A 14,254-nucleotide genomic window follows, 5' to 3' on the forward strand; every position below is an offset into this window, starting at 1 on the left:
ATTTTTGAGGCAACCAAAACAGTCTCTCGCCCCACTGCCTTTTTGCTTTTGTGGAGACATGTAAAAGGTCAGTTCCATGACTCAAGCCCTGTGTTCTGACTCCACAGACACGTGCCTACCACTCTTACAGCTACAGGTCATCATTTTGAGCAATAAACATTTTTGGAAGAGTAGTTCCAAAAGCTCACTAAAAAATTACATTTGGATTTAACTGAAATTGAGAGCCTTACGTTTGTCCATGTTTCTGAACTCCATACCTGATTTTGAACCACTGGACTTAAACTGACTTCTAACACTGACATACCTTCTAAGTGAAACTAATTAAAGAATACCAGCTCTGCATTCCACTCCCCCCAAAATAACAAAGACACAAAGCCACGCTGAGAAAGGAGGGGCCACGGTTTGATATTGTCCGGTGAGTGTCTCTTGGTCTCAGAATGCTGCCACTTCCCGCAGTTCCAGCCCTTGGCTGTGGTCCACTCTGAGTAAGTGAATTCCTCTGTTGAAACTTGCACACAATAAGGAGGTGGTGTCACCAACAGCCAGGGAAGTCAAAGGTCCTGATCCATCCAGAGACAAGGTGAAAAGGCAGGCTAGGGAAGGAAGGGGGAACGAGCAAATTAGGCCAAGAGTGCAAGGGCATGAAACATGATGTCTCTGTGAGAAATCCAAGGAAATAAAGCATTTCCTGTCCATACCTAATCCACACAAGAGAGGCCCCGCTTGCTTCAGAGGAAAGCGCACCAGCAAGCAAGTCAGAACCTGGGCCAACCCCAAGACGTCAGTTGTAGAGAGTGGCACATGGGCCAAATAGGATGTCTACCACCAAGAAGTACGTTTAGACAAGGGCCTCACCGGCTGAGGACATGTTAAAAAGGTGCCCTCAGTCACCTGCCCAGAGAACAAACCAGGCGCCAGGGCAGGGAAAAACAGATAAGTATACTAATCTTTTAATCTTTTTTTCCCCTTATTTTAGAAACAGGGTCTCACTCTGTTGCTCAGCCTAGAGTGCAGTGGCGTCTTTAGAGCTCACTGCAGCCTCAAACTTCTGGGTACAAGGGACCCTCCCACTTGAGCCTCTCAAGTGCTTGGGACTACATGCACGTGCCACATGCCTGGCTAATTTTTTTATTTTTTGTAGAGATGGGGTCTCACTATGTTGCTCAGGCTGGTCGCAAACTCCTGGCCTCAAGTAATCCTCCTGCCTCGGCCTCCCACAGTGCTGGGATTACAGGAGTGAGCCACCGTGCATGGCCAAGGATACTGATGTTTAGCTAGTGGCTTCCTGGGGTCTTGCTCCCTTTGAGGTAAAAGATGGTGCAGGGAACCTGAAGGGCAGTATTTGGGGCTTGCCAGCTGACCCAGTCTGCCTCCACCTGCATCCTGAAGGCCACTCTTCTATGAACTATGGGCACACACCTGCTGGGCGGGCATCTGTGCCACCCAGACAGATCAATGCTTTTAGACCTTGTTCTCCCTGGTCTTAGGTATATGATCATTAAATCTAAAACATCTGCTCTCCCCACCCCCACAATTGTTACACCTGGGCAGATGGAGAAGGCAACTCCAGGTGAGGGTACAGCAGGGCTGTCCTTGCTATGGAAGTTTGGCTTGTCCCTACAGCTGTTTGCAGAGTGACAGTCCTGCCTTTTTTCTCTCAGGGAGATAACCTAGCTTCTCCTGAGAGGAGCTAAATTCTGGAGGATTGTTGTAGAAGGGATTTGGTTTAAGGTGTTTAAATTAATGCTATTCCTATTTCTGGCAGAACCCTGTGTCCAGGACAGAGTAGCATGGAGGCAGTGGCGTGCTGGCAAACTAGCTTTCTGGAAGGAAAAAACAATACTTACTCATAACACTTGTCAATTTTTACAAAGTGTCCAGATTTCAAGCTACCAAAGGTTTAAAAACCAACTCGCAAAATTCCTGAATATTTAACAATCTGCCAGTAGGAGGTGGCCCCAGCAGTTCAAGGACTCCGGTGAGCTGTGTTCTATAAGGCATCTTTTATCCCTGGTGTCATGACCTTACTGTGATCTTAAACCTCAGCTACAGAGTCAAAACAGGGCAGAATCACTCTGAGCCTATCCTTATTGCCCCTCACACTCTCCAAGGGCTGAGGCTTTCGCTTTAGTCTTTAAAAAAAGAACTGAAAGGTGGTCATTCTTGTTCCCTTTTGCAGACATGTTGAGCATTACAAGTTAAAACCTGATGAAGAACTTCAGGTAGAAAGAATGTAAGAGCCAAATATATTTGAGCTCTCAGGAATGAGTCTATACAACATGGTATCAGGAAATACATGGTGATGGCATCTAGCCAGAGGCTGAACAGTGAGATTCTGGCATCTTGACGTCATCTGTTAACCACTGGGAGACTGGACAGCATCAGGAGATGGGTCGCTTTGCACATGCTGAGCAATGGGAAGAAAAAGTATTAAGAAAGCCTTTAGGACTTCATGTACCTTCTAAGCAGCACTGACAGCAGGCTCCTTACCTCCAGTATCTTGGTTCCAAATCTTCACCTTGCAATCATGTGATGAGGTAGCAATTACAGGCATCAAGGCCAACGCTCTTGGTAGGAAGACACAGGATGCAACGGTCTGGAAATGCCCCTTATATTCACATATTCTTTTCCGTGTCTGTCTTAGATCCCACAACTGCAAAGGAACAACATGGACCAGCTCATACATACTATTTATCTAGCTTCGTCCATTAATATCCATCTCCCCACCTCCCATGATCCACCCACTCCCTCCACTTACCTACTCATGTAGCCACTTATCTTCATCCATCCCATCCATAAGCCCAACCGCCCATCCATCCAATGATTATTTTAAGCACCAACTATGTCCCCAACAACCCTGGTTATGGATGTGCCAGAAGGGTTATTGCCTTTTTCATGGCCAGGGGAGTAAAAGCCCCCAGTCCTATAGCATGATGGAACAGTATGGGGTCGCTTGCTTTCATGACAACTCAAGAGCTGCCTTACATCATCAGCCTTTTGGCACCTGTGAGTCCTATGGGGACCCCACAGTTAGAAGTACCTTCTCATAAGTACACACAGGTGCAGACATTCTGATTTAATGCCTAGATACTGAAACTTGATACATGAAGACTAGTGTCTGCAACAAGGGACGTGCCAGTCAGTGCCACCAGTCCCACTCTTATTAATACAGATCAGACCACACCTGGAGAATAATGTTCAGGGAGGAGAGCAAACTGAATTGTGTCCAAAAAAATAATGAAGTCACTGGCACTGTGTCATCCAGGGAATACCTGTAGTACTGGAAATGCTTATCTTGGAGAAGAGACACTACATTCAAAGCCTGATCTACCACTTACTAGGGGTGTGGTCTTGTGCAAGGTGATTTCAACTTGTGACACCTCTATTTCCTCATCTGTAAAATGAGAATTGTATTAGTACCTAACTCATGGGGCTGTTTCTAAGAATTAAATGAGACAGTGCATGTAATGTGCTCAGCCCAGTGCCTGGCACATAATAATTGTTTGATAAAATGGAAGCTGTAATTGTTCTATCTGGATACTAGACAACCCTATTAACTAATATTCCACAATTATGAATCTAAGGTACTTTGGAGGAGCCTAGGCAATGTATCCCAAAATTGACTACAAGGAAGGTATATGGGCAAGGGATGGCTTGCGTCCTGGGCTAAGGCTGGAGCTCCAGGTTTCCTAAAGAGCTTCCACTTCCTTTCCTGTGGCCACATGTATAATGAGAATACATTTGGTTCTTCAAACAGTCCCTCCCCTCTCCAGGCTCTGGTGGGAGCAGGGACATCAGCAGGCTGGTTCTGTGCTTAGCTCCTTGCTATCTTGACTCTCTGCCCATTCCTCTTTTCTACTGCCAATTCAGAGAGCTCTGGGTTAATGACTGTTTCTCAAAAGCGGCATCTGGAATACGAAGGATCACTCACAGTATGCACTTGAAATAGGCCTGAGCCCTTAGCAGAGCCTGCCTGTGTGGCCCAGCTCAGGCACGCGGCCAGAGTGATTTGCTCATCAGCAGCCAGATACCCGGACCCCACACCATCTCCTACCGTGGCCTCACAGCCTTCCCCTCCAAAGCCGCTGCTGCAGGAGACACACTTGTGTCCATCCACGCTGACTTCACAGTAGGTCTGAATGTGCTGCTTTGCGGGAAACACATGAGCTACCTGCAGCCCTCGACTGTCCCATAATCTGAAAGAAATTAAAGCAGGAAATGAGTTTGTAGTAAATGTGTCTGAAATACACCTGCAATATCCCACTACCATAGAAGTCTCGGCCTTTTGCTACTGAGGCCAGTCAGGTTGGAATGTCATGATTTACCTAAAAACAGCAGCATGAACCAGATCAATCTCTGAGACTCTAAAGCTGGCAGGAAGCAACTAAATTAAATGACATCTGAGTTCTTTCTATTTTGAGATCAGTTAACAGGAATTTAGACCAAGCATCTTAATTGTACAAGTTAATTTGGTCCTTTGGGTCACTGCTTTCAGTGGACAAGAGGACATTTCTATGCCTGTGATTTAAGTTTTAAAAAAGATACTTACTGTGATACAGAAAAGCAGTCATCATTCAGAATCAGATACAAAACGTTCACAGGCCTTGGCCAGCCTTGGCCATGGGGTCCACTGAAGAGTGTTTTGTTTTGCCTCGTCTCATTTTTACTTCTTTAAGCCATTCCTACATTTTCTAAGTAGAATCTCTTCTCAGATCTGAAGTTTCAGGTGTGCCCTCGAGTTTAAGAACTACTGGCTTCGTTTGACTCTTTGTTGCTGACTCCGACCCTGCTTCCTGGGGAGGGCTTTAGCTGAGGGCTGGGCAATTGAGACTGCCAGGAGCCAGGCAGCCCGAAGGGTAGGACAAGCAAGTGCCTGATCCTGAAGTTAATCTGGACATGTTCCCACAGTGGGAGCTGCTGAATCAGCTGCTTAGAAGCTACCCAGGACAGGGGCTTTCTCATGGCCTGATATCCTGCATCCAGTCTCTACCCTGATGATCCATGGGACCAGATCAGAGAGGCCCCAGCACCAGTGAGGGGCAGAGGGGCGGGAGGCCCCGGGAAGAACACAGCAATGCGGAGATGCTGGGTAAGAACAGAGTCACGTAAGCATGAGAGCCACAAACCTCACCAGAAACACTTTCTCTGCTGCTCAGTGAGCCTACCTGATGGTTTTATCCTCAGAGGTCTGTAGTATATATGGCTCTCTGGGAACCCAGCACAGGTGAGTGACCTGGAAAAAGCAAAAATTTCAAAACCTCTCCATACCAAGTCACTCTTCTGCTGTAATTCCTGTAAACTGTGTTAACTAGCACCTCTTGTCAAGGATACTGAGGTAGCAAAGTTGACTTGGAGGGATGTTATGCTTTGCAGATGCCTATGACTCATGCTCTACCTGCAGCTCTTAGGTTATCAGAAGCAAGGTAGCAGCTGGGCCAGTTGTGCGTACCAAAATGCATGCAGGCACCCCTAAGGTACCTGAAACGCCAGCCGTGTGGCAGAGAACTGCTGGCCAGGTGGCAGCTAGGAGAACAGCCCTCTCCACACACTATCTGGTCCCCACATCCCACAGAAACAGGGTGTTGTCCTGAGAGCCAGTGCACAGCTGTGAGAAGTCTGTGGAAACAATGGTAAGGTGGGACCACTGAAACTTGAGTCCAACACCTCATGGGTTTCAGCAAGAGCGATTGTATTTCTCTTTATCCCTGCAGCCCCTTGCTGGACAGGCATGAAACACTTTTCAAAACAACTCAAGATAACAGGATTTTATTATCTTCTAATAACCTCCACAAATATGGAAGGCATGGGGCAAGGACGTTCTGCCATTGACAGTTGTCTTCAAAATTAGAAAAGATGGGCCGGGCGTGGTGGCTCACACCTGTAATCCTAGCACTTTGGGAGGTAAGGCCAGAGGATCACTTGAGGTCAGGAGTTTAAGACCAGCTTGAGCAAAAGTGAGACCCTGTCTCTACTAAAAATAGAAAAAATTAGCTGGGTGTGGTGGCATGCACCTGTAGTCCCACCTACTCAGGAGGCTGAGGTGGGAGGATTGCTTAAGCCCAGGAGTTTGAGGTTGCAGCGAGCTAGGCCAACACCACAGCACTCTAGCCCAGATGACAGAGCGAGACTCTGTCTCTAAATAAATAAATAATAAATAAATAAATAAATAATGACTAATACTGAAATTTGACAACCAATAAAAGAACATCTACCATGGGTCAGGCACAATGACAGGTGTTTCGCATAGATTATCTCACTTCATCCTCTGAAGAACCCTGTCAGGTGATATAATTCTCCCCACTTTATAAATGAAGACACTAAGACTCTAAGAGTGTAAGTAGCTTTCTTGGGGTAACACAGCTAGTAAGTGATAGATCCCTGATTCGAACCTGGGTATGGCTGACCCCAAAGGCTGTGCAGTTTGTATACCAGTCTGCTACCAGAAAACAACTGGCCTTCAAAAACAGAGCAAATTATACATAAAGCATAGGTAATGCTTATCTCTCTGCATGATGTCACATATACAGAATGCACAATAAGCATAAGCTGTGAGCTCCTGGAAGACAGGAACTGTGTCCTTGGTCACTAACCCTGTTCCTAGCACACATATGGCCCACAGAAGAAATGGAGTAACTATATTTTAAAGGAATAAATGAGGATACTATTTTAAATTCCAATATAAACAAATGGAATCATTCTCTGGAGCGGAAGACTCAAGAGATCACCTAATGTAATAACCCTGAGAGGCCAGGGTCTCACGGAAAGTCAGGACCCAAGGCTGATCTCTGTCCTGGCCCTTTCCCTCACCCGGTGCTCCCTCTGCTGCCCTGTTCTGTGCTGAGTCTGAATTCATACCACGTTCCTGGAGACAGATGCTCTCTCCACACACTGTCCGGTCCCCACATCCCACAGAAGCAGGGTGTTGTCCCGAGAGCCAGTGCACAGCTGTGAGAAGTCTTTGGAAACAATGGTAAGAAGACAAACCATGAGCAGAGGCTTGAACAGGGTTTTCCGAAGCACAACTGTATTGGGAAGAGATCTACTTTACCTGGACCCACAGCCAATCCAGTGACCACCATGGCATGGCCAGACAATTGCTGCCTTGGTTGTGAGGAACCATGCAAGTCCCACATCATGACCATCCTGTCCCGAGAGGCACTGAAGAACTGGTTTGATTTGGGAACACACGCTACCTGCTCAGGTAGAAAACAAAACAAAAACTGAAACAGCTCTGGTGTGCTTGTTGGATTGGACTTTAAAATGGGGTAAAGATGGGTTTGTATAACTCCCTCCCCCCACACACTTTTTTTTTTTTTTAAAAAAAAAAAAAAATTGAGACAGAGTCTCACTTTGTTGCCCAGGCTAGAGTGAGTGCCGTGGCGTCAGCCTAGCTCACAGCAACCTCAAACTCCTGGGCTCAAGCGATCCTCCTGCCTCAGCCTCCCGAGTAGCTGGGACTACAGGCATGCGCCACTATGCCCGGCTAATTTTTCTATATATATATTTTTAGTTGTCCATATAATTTTTTTCTATTTTTAGTAGAGATGGGGTCTCGCTCTTGCTCAGGCTGGTCTCGAACTCCTGACCTTGAGCGATCCACCCGCCTCGGCCTCCCAGGGTGCTAGGATTACAGGCGTGAGCCACCGCGCCCGGCCCCACACACACTTTTTAAAAGAGTAATACCTAAACTTGAAATCCATGAATGGAAAGCACAGGCTGGTTTGAATTTCCACCTTTATCTATGTTGTTCTACCCCTTCCTTTTAAGTAGCAGATTTCCTCCTGTCTTTCAAGGTAAGGTTAAAAATCTCGCCTCCTCCATGAAAGCTCCTCAGCCATCTCACTTCCGTGGGGATCTCCCCTCTTTGGGGTCCTGCAGAACTTCCTCTCTGTGTGATTTCTTTGGCACTTCCGGATCACCCCCTCCAAATGGGCACAGTGTACAAAACACTCTCACATACTTCATCTCAATCATGGAACCACCTTATATCATCTCTTATTTTGTGTGGTAATGTCACTCATTTTATTTTGTTTTTAAAGATGTTTTCTTCTATATTTTTAATCACATAAAGATCCATTTATTTCTACTTTACCCAGGGATTCCATAGGAAAGAATTCTGGATCTTCTGATTTACTAAAATGATCATGTTTTTCTCCCTTTGGCCAATTAATACAGAGAATTATATTTACTAATTTCCTAATGTTAAACTATTTCTACACTCTTAGAATAATGCTCAGCTAGCCATAGTATGCTATTCTTTTAACAAAAAGTTAGATTCTATTTCCTAATGCTTCTTTATGGTTTTTGTATCCATACTGGAGCAGACTGTGAGTAGTATACCCACCATCCATTTTCCTATTCTTAATAATAAAGCCTCTATATTACTGGGTATGGCAATGCATTCAGCTATAAATTCAGATTTTCCAGCCCCCTTGAAAGGGTAGCCAATGAGATATACATGGAAGTGGGACTTCTAGAAAACTCTCTAAAGGAGCTGGCAGGCACAACCTGTTGCTCTTGTCCCTTCCTCCTTCCTACTGCCTTGAAATCAGATATGATGACTGGAGTTGCAGCAGCCATCTTGTGAACAGGAGGTAACCGTGAAGAAGGAAGCCAAACTCTGATGGCAGACAAGAAAGAGGAGGAGCCTGGCTCCCTCATGACTATGGAGCCACCACACCAACCTTCAACTACATATGTAGGCATTTTTATCTGGGCTTTCTATTATCTGAAGCCATATCTAATTTCATCTAATATAGGTTTTTGTTGGTCTGTGGTTTTTGTCATATTCTTTGTCCGGTTTTGATACTGATATTATACTGGCTTTATAAAAAGAATTAAGAAGCTGTCTTTTTCCTCTATACCCTGGAACAGTTTAAACTGCATCAGAACTATCTCTTTTTGTGAATTTGAAAGAATTCCTTTGAAACCATCACAGCCTAACGCTCTTATGACAGGTAATTCTGTTGTACTCATGATGAATATATGGTGAATCTCTGTTCCCTTTAATACTTTTTACTTTGAATACAACTTTATTTGATATTATTATCACAACTCCTGCTGTTTGTTTGCATTTGCCTGATATATCTTTGCTCACCTTTTTCTTTCCTGTTCTGATCTCTTTCATGGTGTTTCCTTTTTTTAAAATTGTGGCAAAATATACATAAAACTTACCATTTTAACCATTTGTGAGTGTACAATTCAGTAGCAATTCAAAAGCCTCCCTAGTAGCTGGGACCACAAGTGCGAGCTACCACGCCCGGTTAAGTTTTTTACTTTTTGTAGAGACGGGGTCTTGCTAGGTTGCCCAGGGTGGTCTCAAATCCCTGGGCCCAAGCGATCCTCCCACCTTGGCCTCCCAAAGTGCTAGGATTACAGGTGTGAACCACTGTACCTGGCCTGTAAAGCTGTTTAAAAAATTATTAATATTTATTTACTTTTGTTGACTTTTTAAAACTTTCCCAGCTAGACTAGAAGGTTGCTGAGGACAGGGATTTTGTCATTTTTGTAGCTATAGTAAACACACAGTAAGCTTTCAATATATGTCCCTGTTAAATCAGGATAGGTCAAGGGGAGTTGTTATCAGCTATTCTCTATTTACTACCTGAGCTATTATGGGGTTAATAACCGAAGAAAAATTGTGTCCAATATACATGTAACAACAGCTAAGTGAATGGTTTGCTCTGCTTTTCCTATCTTCACATCAAATGAAACCCTTGCATTTTTCCTTAAGATTGAACATTCAATCACTCTTAATATCTAGAGCTATTAGATATTCCTTTATTCAGTTCCAAATTCCTTTCATAATAATAATCATTTGACAATTACCTTGGTGATTTCACGTTCATGTCCTTTGAATCTTTTCACCACATTTCCAGTTTTCCAATTGTAGGCCACAACTGTCTGCAGAGAGCCATTAAAATATTTTAGTTTAATCTCTGAATTTTTATCTGAAACTAGACTTTACTTCATTCCTCACCTTAATTTCTCATTTGTCACTAACTCCCTCTCTGTCAAGTGACTTGCTTCAAGCCTTAGATAAGGTTTTATGCTCCTTCTCACATTCCCTTCCTTTGAGTTTCTTTTCTTTCCTCTTGATCACTTCTCTGTCTCTCCCTAAGACACTAAGCCACTCCTCCAAACCTTACTGAGAGTGGGATAATACTCCCCAAGGACTGTTTCAGCTTGAGGTTTTGGCTGTAGATGCTGAAGGAGAATTCTACATGGGATTAGGTTCCCCCCATACTGTATTGCAATTTTTTTTAGTTGTGGTTTTTTTTTTTTTAATTTATAACCTTAGCCATGTTTTTTTTTTTCTTTTTTTGAGACGAGGTCTCACTCTATAGTCTAGGACTGAGTGCAGTAGTGTGATCACAGCTCACTGTAACCTCAAACTACTGGGCTCAAGTGATCCTCCTGCCTTAGCCTCTCGAGTAGCTGGGACTACAGGCCCACACCACCACCATGGCTAATTTTATTATTATTATTTTTTGTAGAAATGGGGTCTCACTATGTTGCCCAGGCTTGTCTTGAACTCCTGGCCTCAAGCGATTCTCCAGTCTCAGCCTCCCAAAGTGCTGGAATTACAGGCATAAGTCACTGCATCCCACCGATCTTAACCATTTTTAAGTGTACAGTTAAGTATATTCACATTGTTGTGAAATGGATTGCACCTTTTTTCAAAATTTCAAAAAAAAAAAAACTCATCCATAATCCCATCGGCCAAAAAGGATCATTGTTAAAATTTTCTTTCCATATTTTGGTCAGGTGTATACTTTAATATTTTATTGTAAGCATTTCTCTCCCTAAACAGGATTTGTAAAGCATTTTCTGGCCAAGTCTCCACAGTTCATTGCAAGAGAGTAAGGAGCATGTATTTATAGTGGCCCCAGCCCTTGTTAACACTTGACCTCATCTTTCTAAATAAAGGGCCATTGAGAGGGCCATTCCTAGTCTTCTAATCTGCAAAACAGAGAGGATAATCCTTGCCCCATCTACCCCTCACTGGTGTGAGTGAGGCTCATATAAATAAAATTTCTTACATCTAAGATGATACAGATTTTAAGACAAAATGCTGCCAATTATTCTATGATACTGAGATGTATCCTGATTTCAGAGGTGTTAAAATGTGAAAACATGTACACATTTTAGAACCGGTGAAATACAGTATGCAAATGGAATATGAAGATTCTAAAAGGCTACTAAAAATGAGAGGCAATATTAGTATTATTCTCTGTAAAAACAATCAGTTATTTTGCTACCAACATCCTAGCTATGAAGGCTATGAGAGATCCAAACAAGAAGGAGAGAAAGCAGTCAGATTCAAAGTGACGATGGGAGGAAGGATAAAACATCGAAGGGAGGAATCATGATGCCACAAGAGAGAAAGGTTTTGGCAAAAGCATAGCATAAAAGAAGAGACTAGGCCGGGCGCGGTGGCTCACGCCTGTAATCCTAGCACTCTGGGAGGCCGAGGCGGGTGGATTGCTCAAGGTCAGGAGTTCGAGACCAGCCTGAGAAAGAGTGAGACCCCGTCTCTACTAAAAATAGAAAGAAATTATATGGACAACTAAAAATATATATAGAAAAAATTAGCCGGGCATAGTGGCACATGCCTGTAGTCCCAGCTACTCGGGAGGCTGAGGCAGTAGGATCGCTTAAGCCGAGGAGTCTGAGGTTGCTGTGAGCTAAGCTGATGCCACGGCACTCACTCTAGCCTGGGCAACAAAGTGAGACTCTGTCTCAAAAAAAAAAAAAAAAAAAAAAAAAAAAGAAGAGACTAGAGAGTTCCTTTTGCGGATAAATAACTTCTGTGTCTGCCTATAGATGTAAAGAGGGATTGGGTGGGAGAATAATCCTTGTCATTTATAAAAAGCATGTGGGTAGCCAGGCATAGTGCTAAGGGTCTTACTTATGTTCTCTTATTTAATCCTTACAGCTGTACTATGAAGTGGCATTATCATATCCCCACTTAACAGATAAAGAGACTAACCTCAAAAAATTTAAAGATTTACCCAAGGTAATAGAAAGTAGCCAAGCAGGGAATTAAACCTGGTCTTTCTAACTTGAAAGCTGATATTTTTACTCTAGTCAACTCTGCTGCCAGCAACGCAAACCCTAGACTTCTTTCAAAATAGCTTCCCTTCCCTGCAATCAGTTGGTTTCCCAGGAAACCCTGCAAACCCCACCTTATCTTTTCCTCCGGAGACACAGAGGTCTGAGTTCAGAGCAGCAACAGCAGAGACGGGATCCACATGAGCTGGGCTATACTCTTGAAAAGCTTTAGTTTGAATTCTGTCTTCTATAATTCCATCAGGCCTGCTAAAGAGAGGATGGAACATGAGAGGCCCAAGGGCATGGGAGTGGAACGGGGAGCAAGGGGAGGAAGAATGTGGGCTAAGGTGGCGGCAATTCAGGCTGGTCTGAGAAGGAAGATGAGAAAGGAGTAGAGAAAGGAGATTCACTGACATTGTCAACAATGGTATTATTTACTCCGCAAGTACACTAAATGACTGATGATTAGAATCTGATATTCAGAGCTTTTAAAGAAAGGGGGAAAAAAAAAAAGAATCTGATAAAGGGGAATCCTGAGGCCAAGAAGTCAGGAGTCTTTGCTCACACAGAGATTAATCCCAAAGATACACGGCCCCTCTGTGTGTGGTTGCAAATACTAGCTAATAAGCTGACTATTTCTTACTTAAAAGAGAACAGACCGAATTGGCCAAGTGTGGTGGTGCCTGTGGTCCCAGCTACTCAGAGACTGAGGCGGATCACTTGAGCCCAGGAGTTCAGAGTCTGAGACTAGCCTGGGTGATATAGTGAGACTCCATCTCAAAAAAAAAAAAAGAAAAGAAAAACAGTTGCCCTGGGCCTTCTCTTTCTTTAGTGGAGAGTTTTAATGGGGCATAATAAAACTTGGGATCCCAGGGTAGGATTGCGGTACCTGTATTTATAAGTGCCATGTTTGAGTTTGCTTTGTAGTTTCCCCATCCCAGCATAGAACCTATAAGAAACCTTCTGCGGAGGTACTTGTTTCAGTTGGCACCTGAGTAGCAGCATCCCTTGTGGCTGCTGGAAGTTGTGTTCCCTGTTTAGTAAAAAGAATAAGAAATAATGTTAATTTTGTTGGGCAAAATTACTAGTATTGATATGTTAAAATTATTTTTTTAAAAAAGGCTAATTCTGTACATTTGCTTTTTCTCTTTTCCCTGCTTCACTCTTATAGCCCTGGGATTGCAGCCTCCAATAAAGCATTAGCAGACAAACAAAAACAGAAATAAAACTAATTTTAAAAAATATAAGAAATTCCTCAGTAAGTTAAAAACAGGATTGCTATATGATCCAGCAATACTACTGCGCAGTATACAGCCACAAGAATTGAAAACGGGTGTTCAAACAACAATTTGTACGTGAAAGTTCATGGCAGCACTGTTCACAGTGGCCAAAAGGCGAAAACGACTCAAATGTCCATCAATGAATAAATGACATATGGTCTGTCCATACAATGGAATATTACTACGAAGCCATAAAAAGGAATGGAGTACTGACACGTGCTGCAACATGAGTGAACCTTGAAAATATCATGTTAAGTAAAAGAAGCCAGACACAAAAGGCCACATATTGTATAACTCCATTTATATAAAATATCCATAGTTGGCAAATCTATAGAGAAAAAAAGATTACTGGTTGCCAAGAGCTGGGGTGAGGAGGGGAATGGGAAGTGACGACTTAATAAGTACAGAGTTTCCCTTTGGGGTGATGAAAATGTTTTAGAACTAGATAGTGATGATGGTTGCACAACATTGTCTATATACTAAATGTCACTAATCACAATTTTATGTTACGTATACTCTACCACAATAAAATAAATACTAAGAGCATGTAATTGACAATTAAAAATAATTTATATTAGTGAAGCTTCTTGAAAAACAAAACCCTCAGTTATTCTAAAAGGTTATAACCTTAATTTGTTGCCAGATAATTTTTTTTTTTTTTTTTTTTTTTTTTTTTTTTTTTTTGTTGAGACAAAGTCTCACTTTGTTGCCCAGGCTAGAGTGAGTGCCGTGGCGTCAGCTTAGCTCACAGCAACCTCAGACTCCTCGGCTTAAGCGATCCTACTGCCTCAGCCTCCCGAGTAGCTGGGACTACAGGCATGCGCCACTATGCCCGGCTAATTTTTTCTATATATATATTTTTAGTTGTCCATATAATGTCTTTCTATTTTTAGTAGAGACGGGGTCTCGCTCAGGCTGGT

General features: G+C 43.2%; 1 protein-coding gene across 2 annotated transcripts; it reads right to left on the reverse strand.

The window, feature by feature from the left end:
* Positions 1-343: 343 nt before the first annotated feature.
* On the reverse strand, positions 344-13,059 carry WDR31 (WD repeat domain 31). 2 transcript variants are annotated; one of them, XM_069476688.1, is made up of 9 exons: positions 12,944-13,059; positions 12,189-12,318; positions 9,829-9,903; positions 7,049-7,193; positions 6,856-6,956; positions 5,166-5,233; positions 4,055-4,196; positions 2,491-2,653; positions 344-593 (listed from the first exon to the last, which is right to left on the reverse strand). In XM_069476688.1, the coding sequence occupies exons 1-9, from the start codon at positions 13,057-13,059 to the stop codon at positions 433-435; spliced, it is 1,101 nt and encodes a 366-aa protein (XP_069332789.1). In that variant the 3' UTR covers positions 344-432. The 2 variants fall into 2 exon arrangements, with proteins under 2 accessions (XP_069332789.1, XP_069332788.1); XM_069476687.1 differs by having other exon boundaries at positions 12,189-12,321.
* Between the last annotated feature and the right edge of the window lie 1,195 nt (positions 13,060-14,254).

Source organism: Eulemur rufifrons, chromosome 7 (genome assembly GCF_041146395.1).
Source record: "Eulemur rufifrons isolate Redbay chromosome 7, OSU_ERuf_1, whole genome shotgun sequence".
In the NCBI taxonomy this organism is placed as follows: Eukaryota; Metazoa; Chordata; class Mammalia; order Primates; family Lemuridae; genus Eulemur; species Eulemur rufifrons.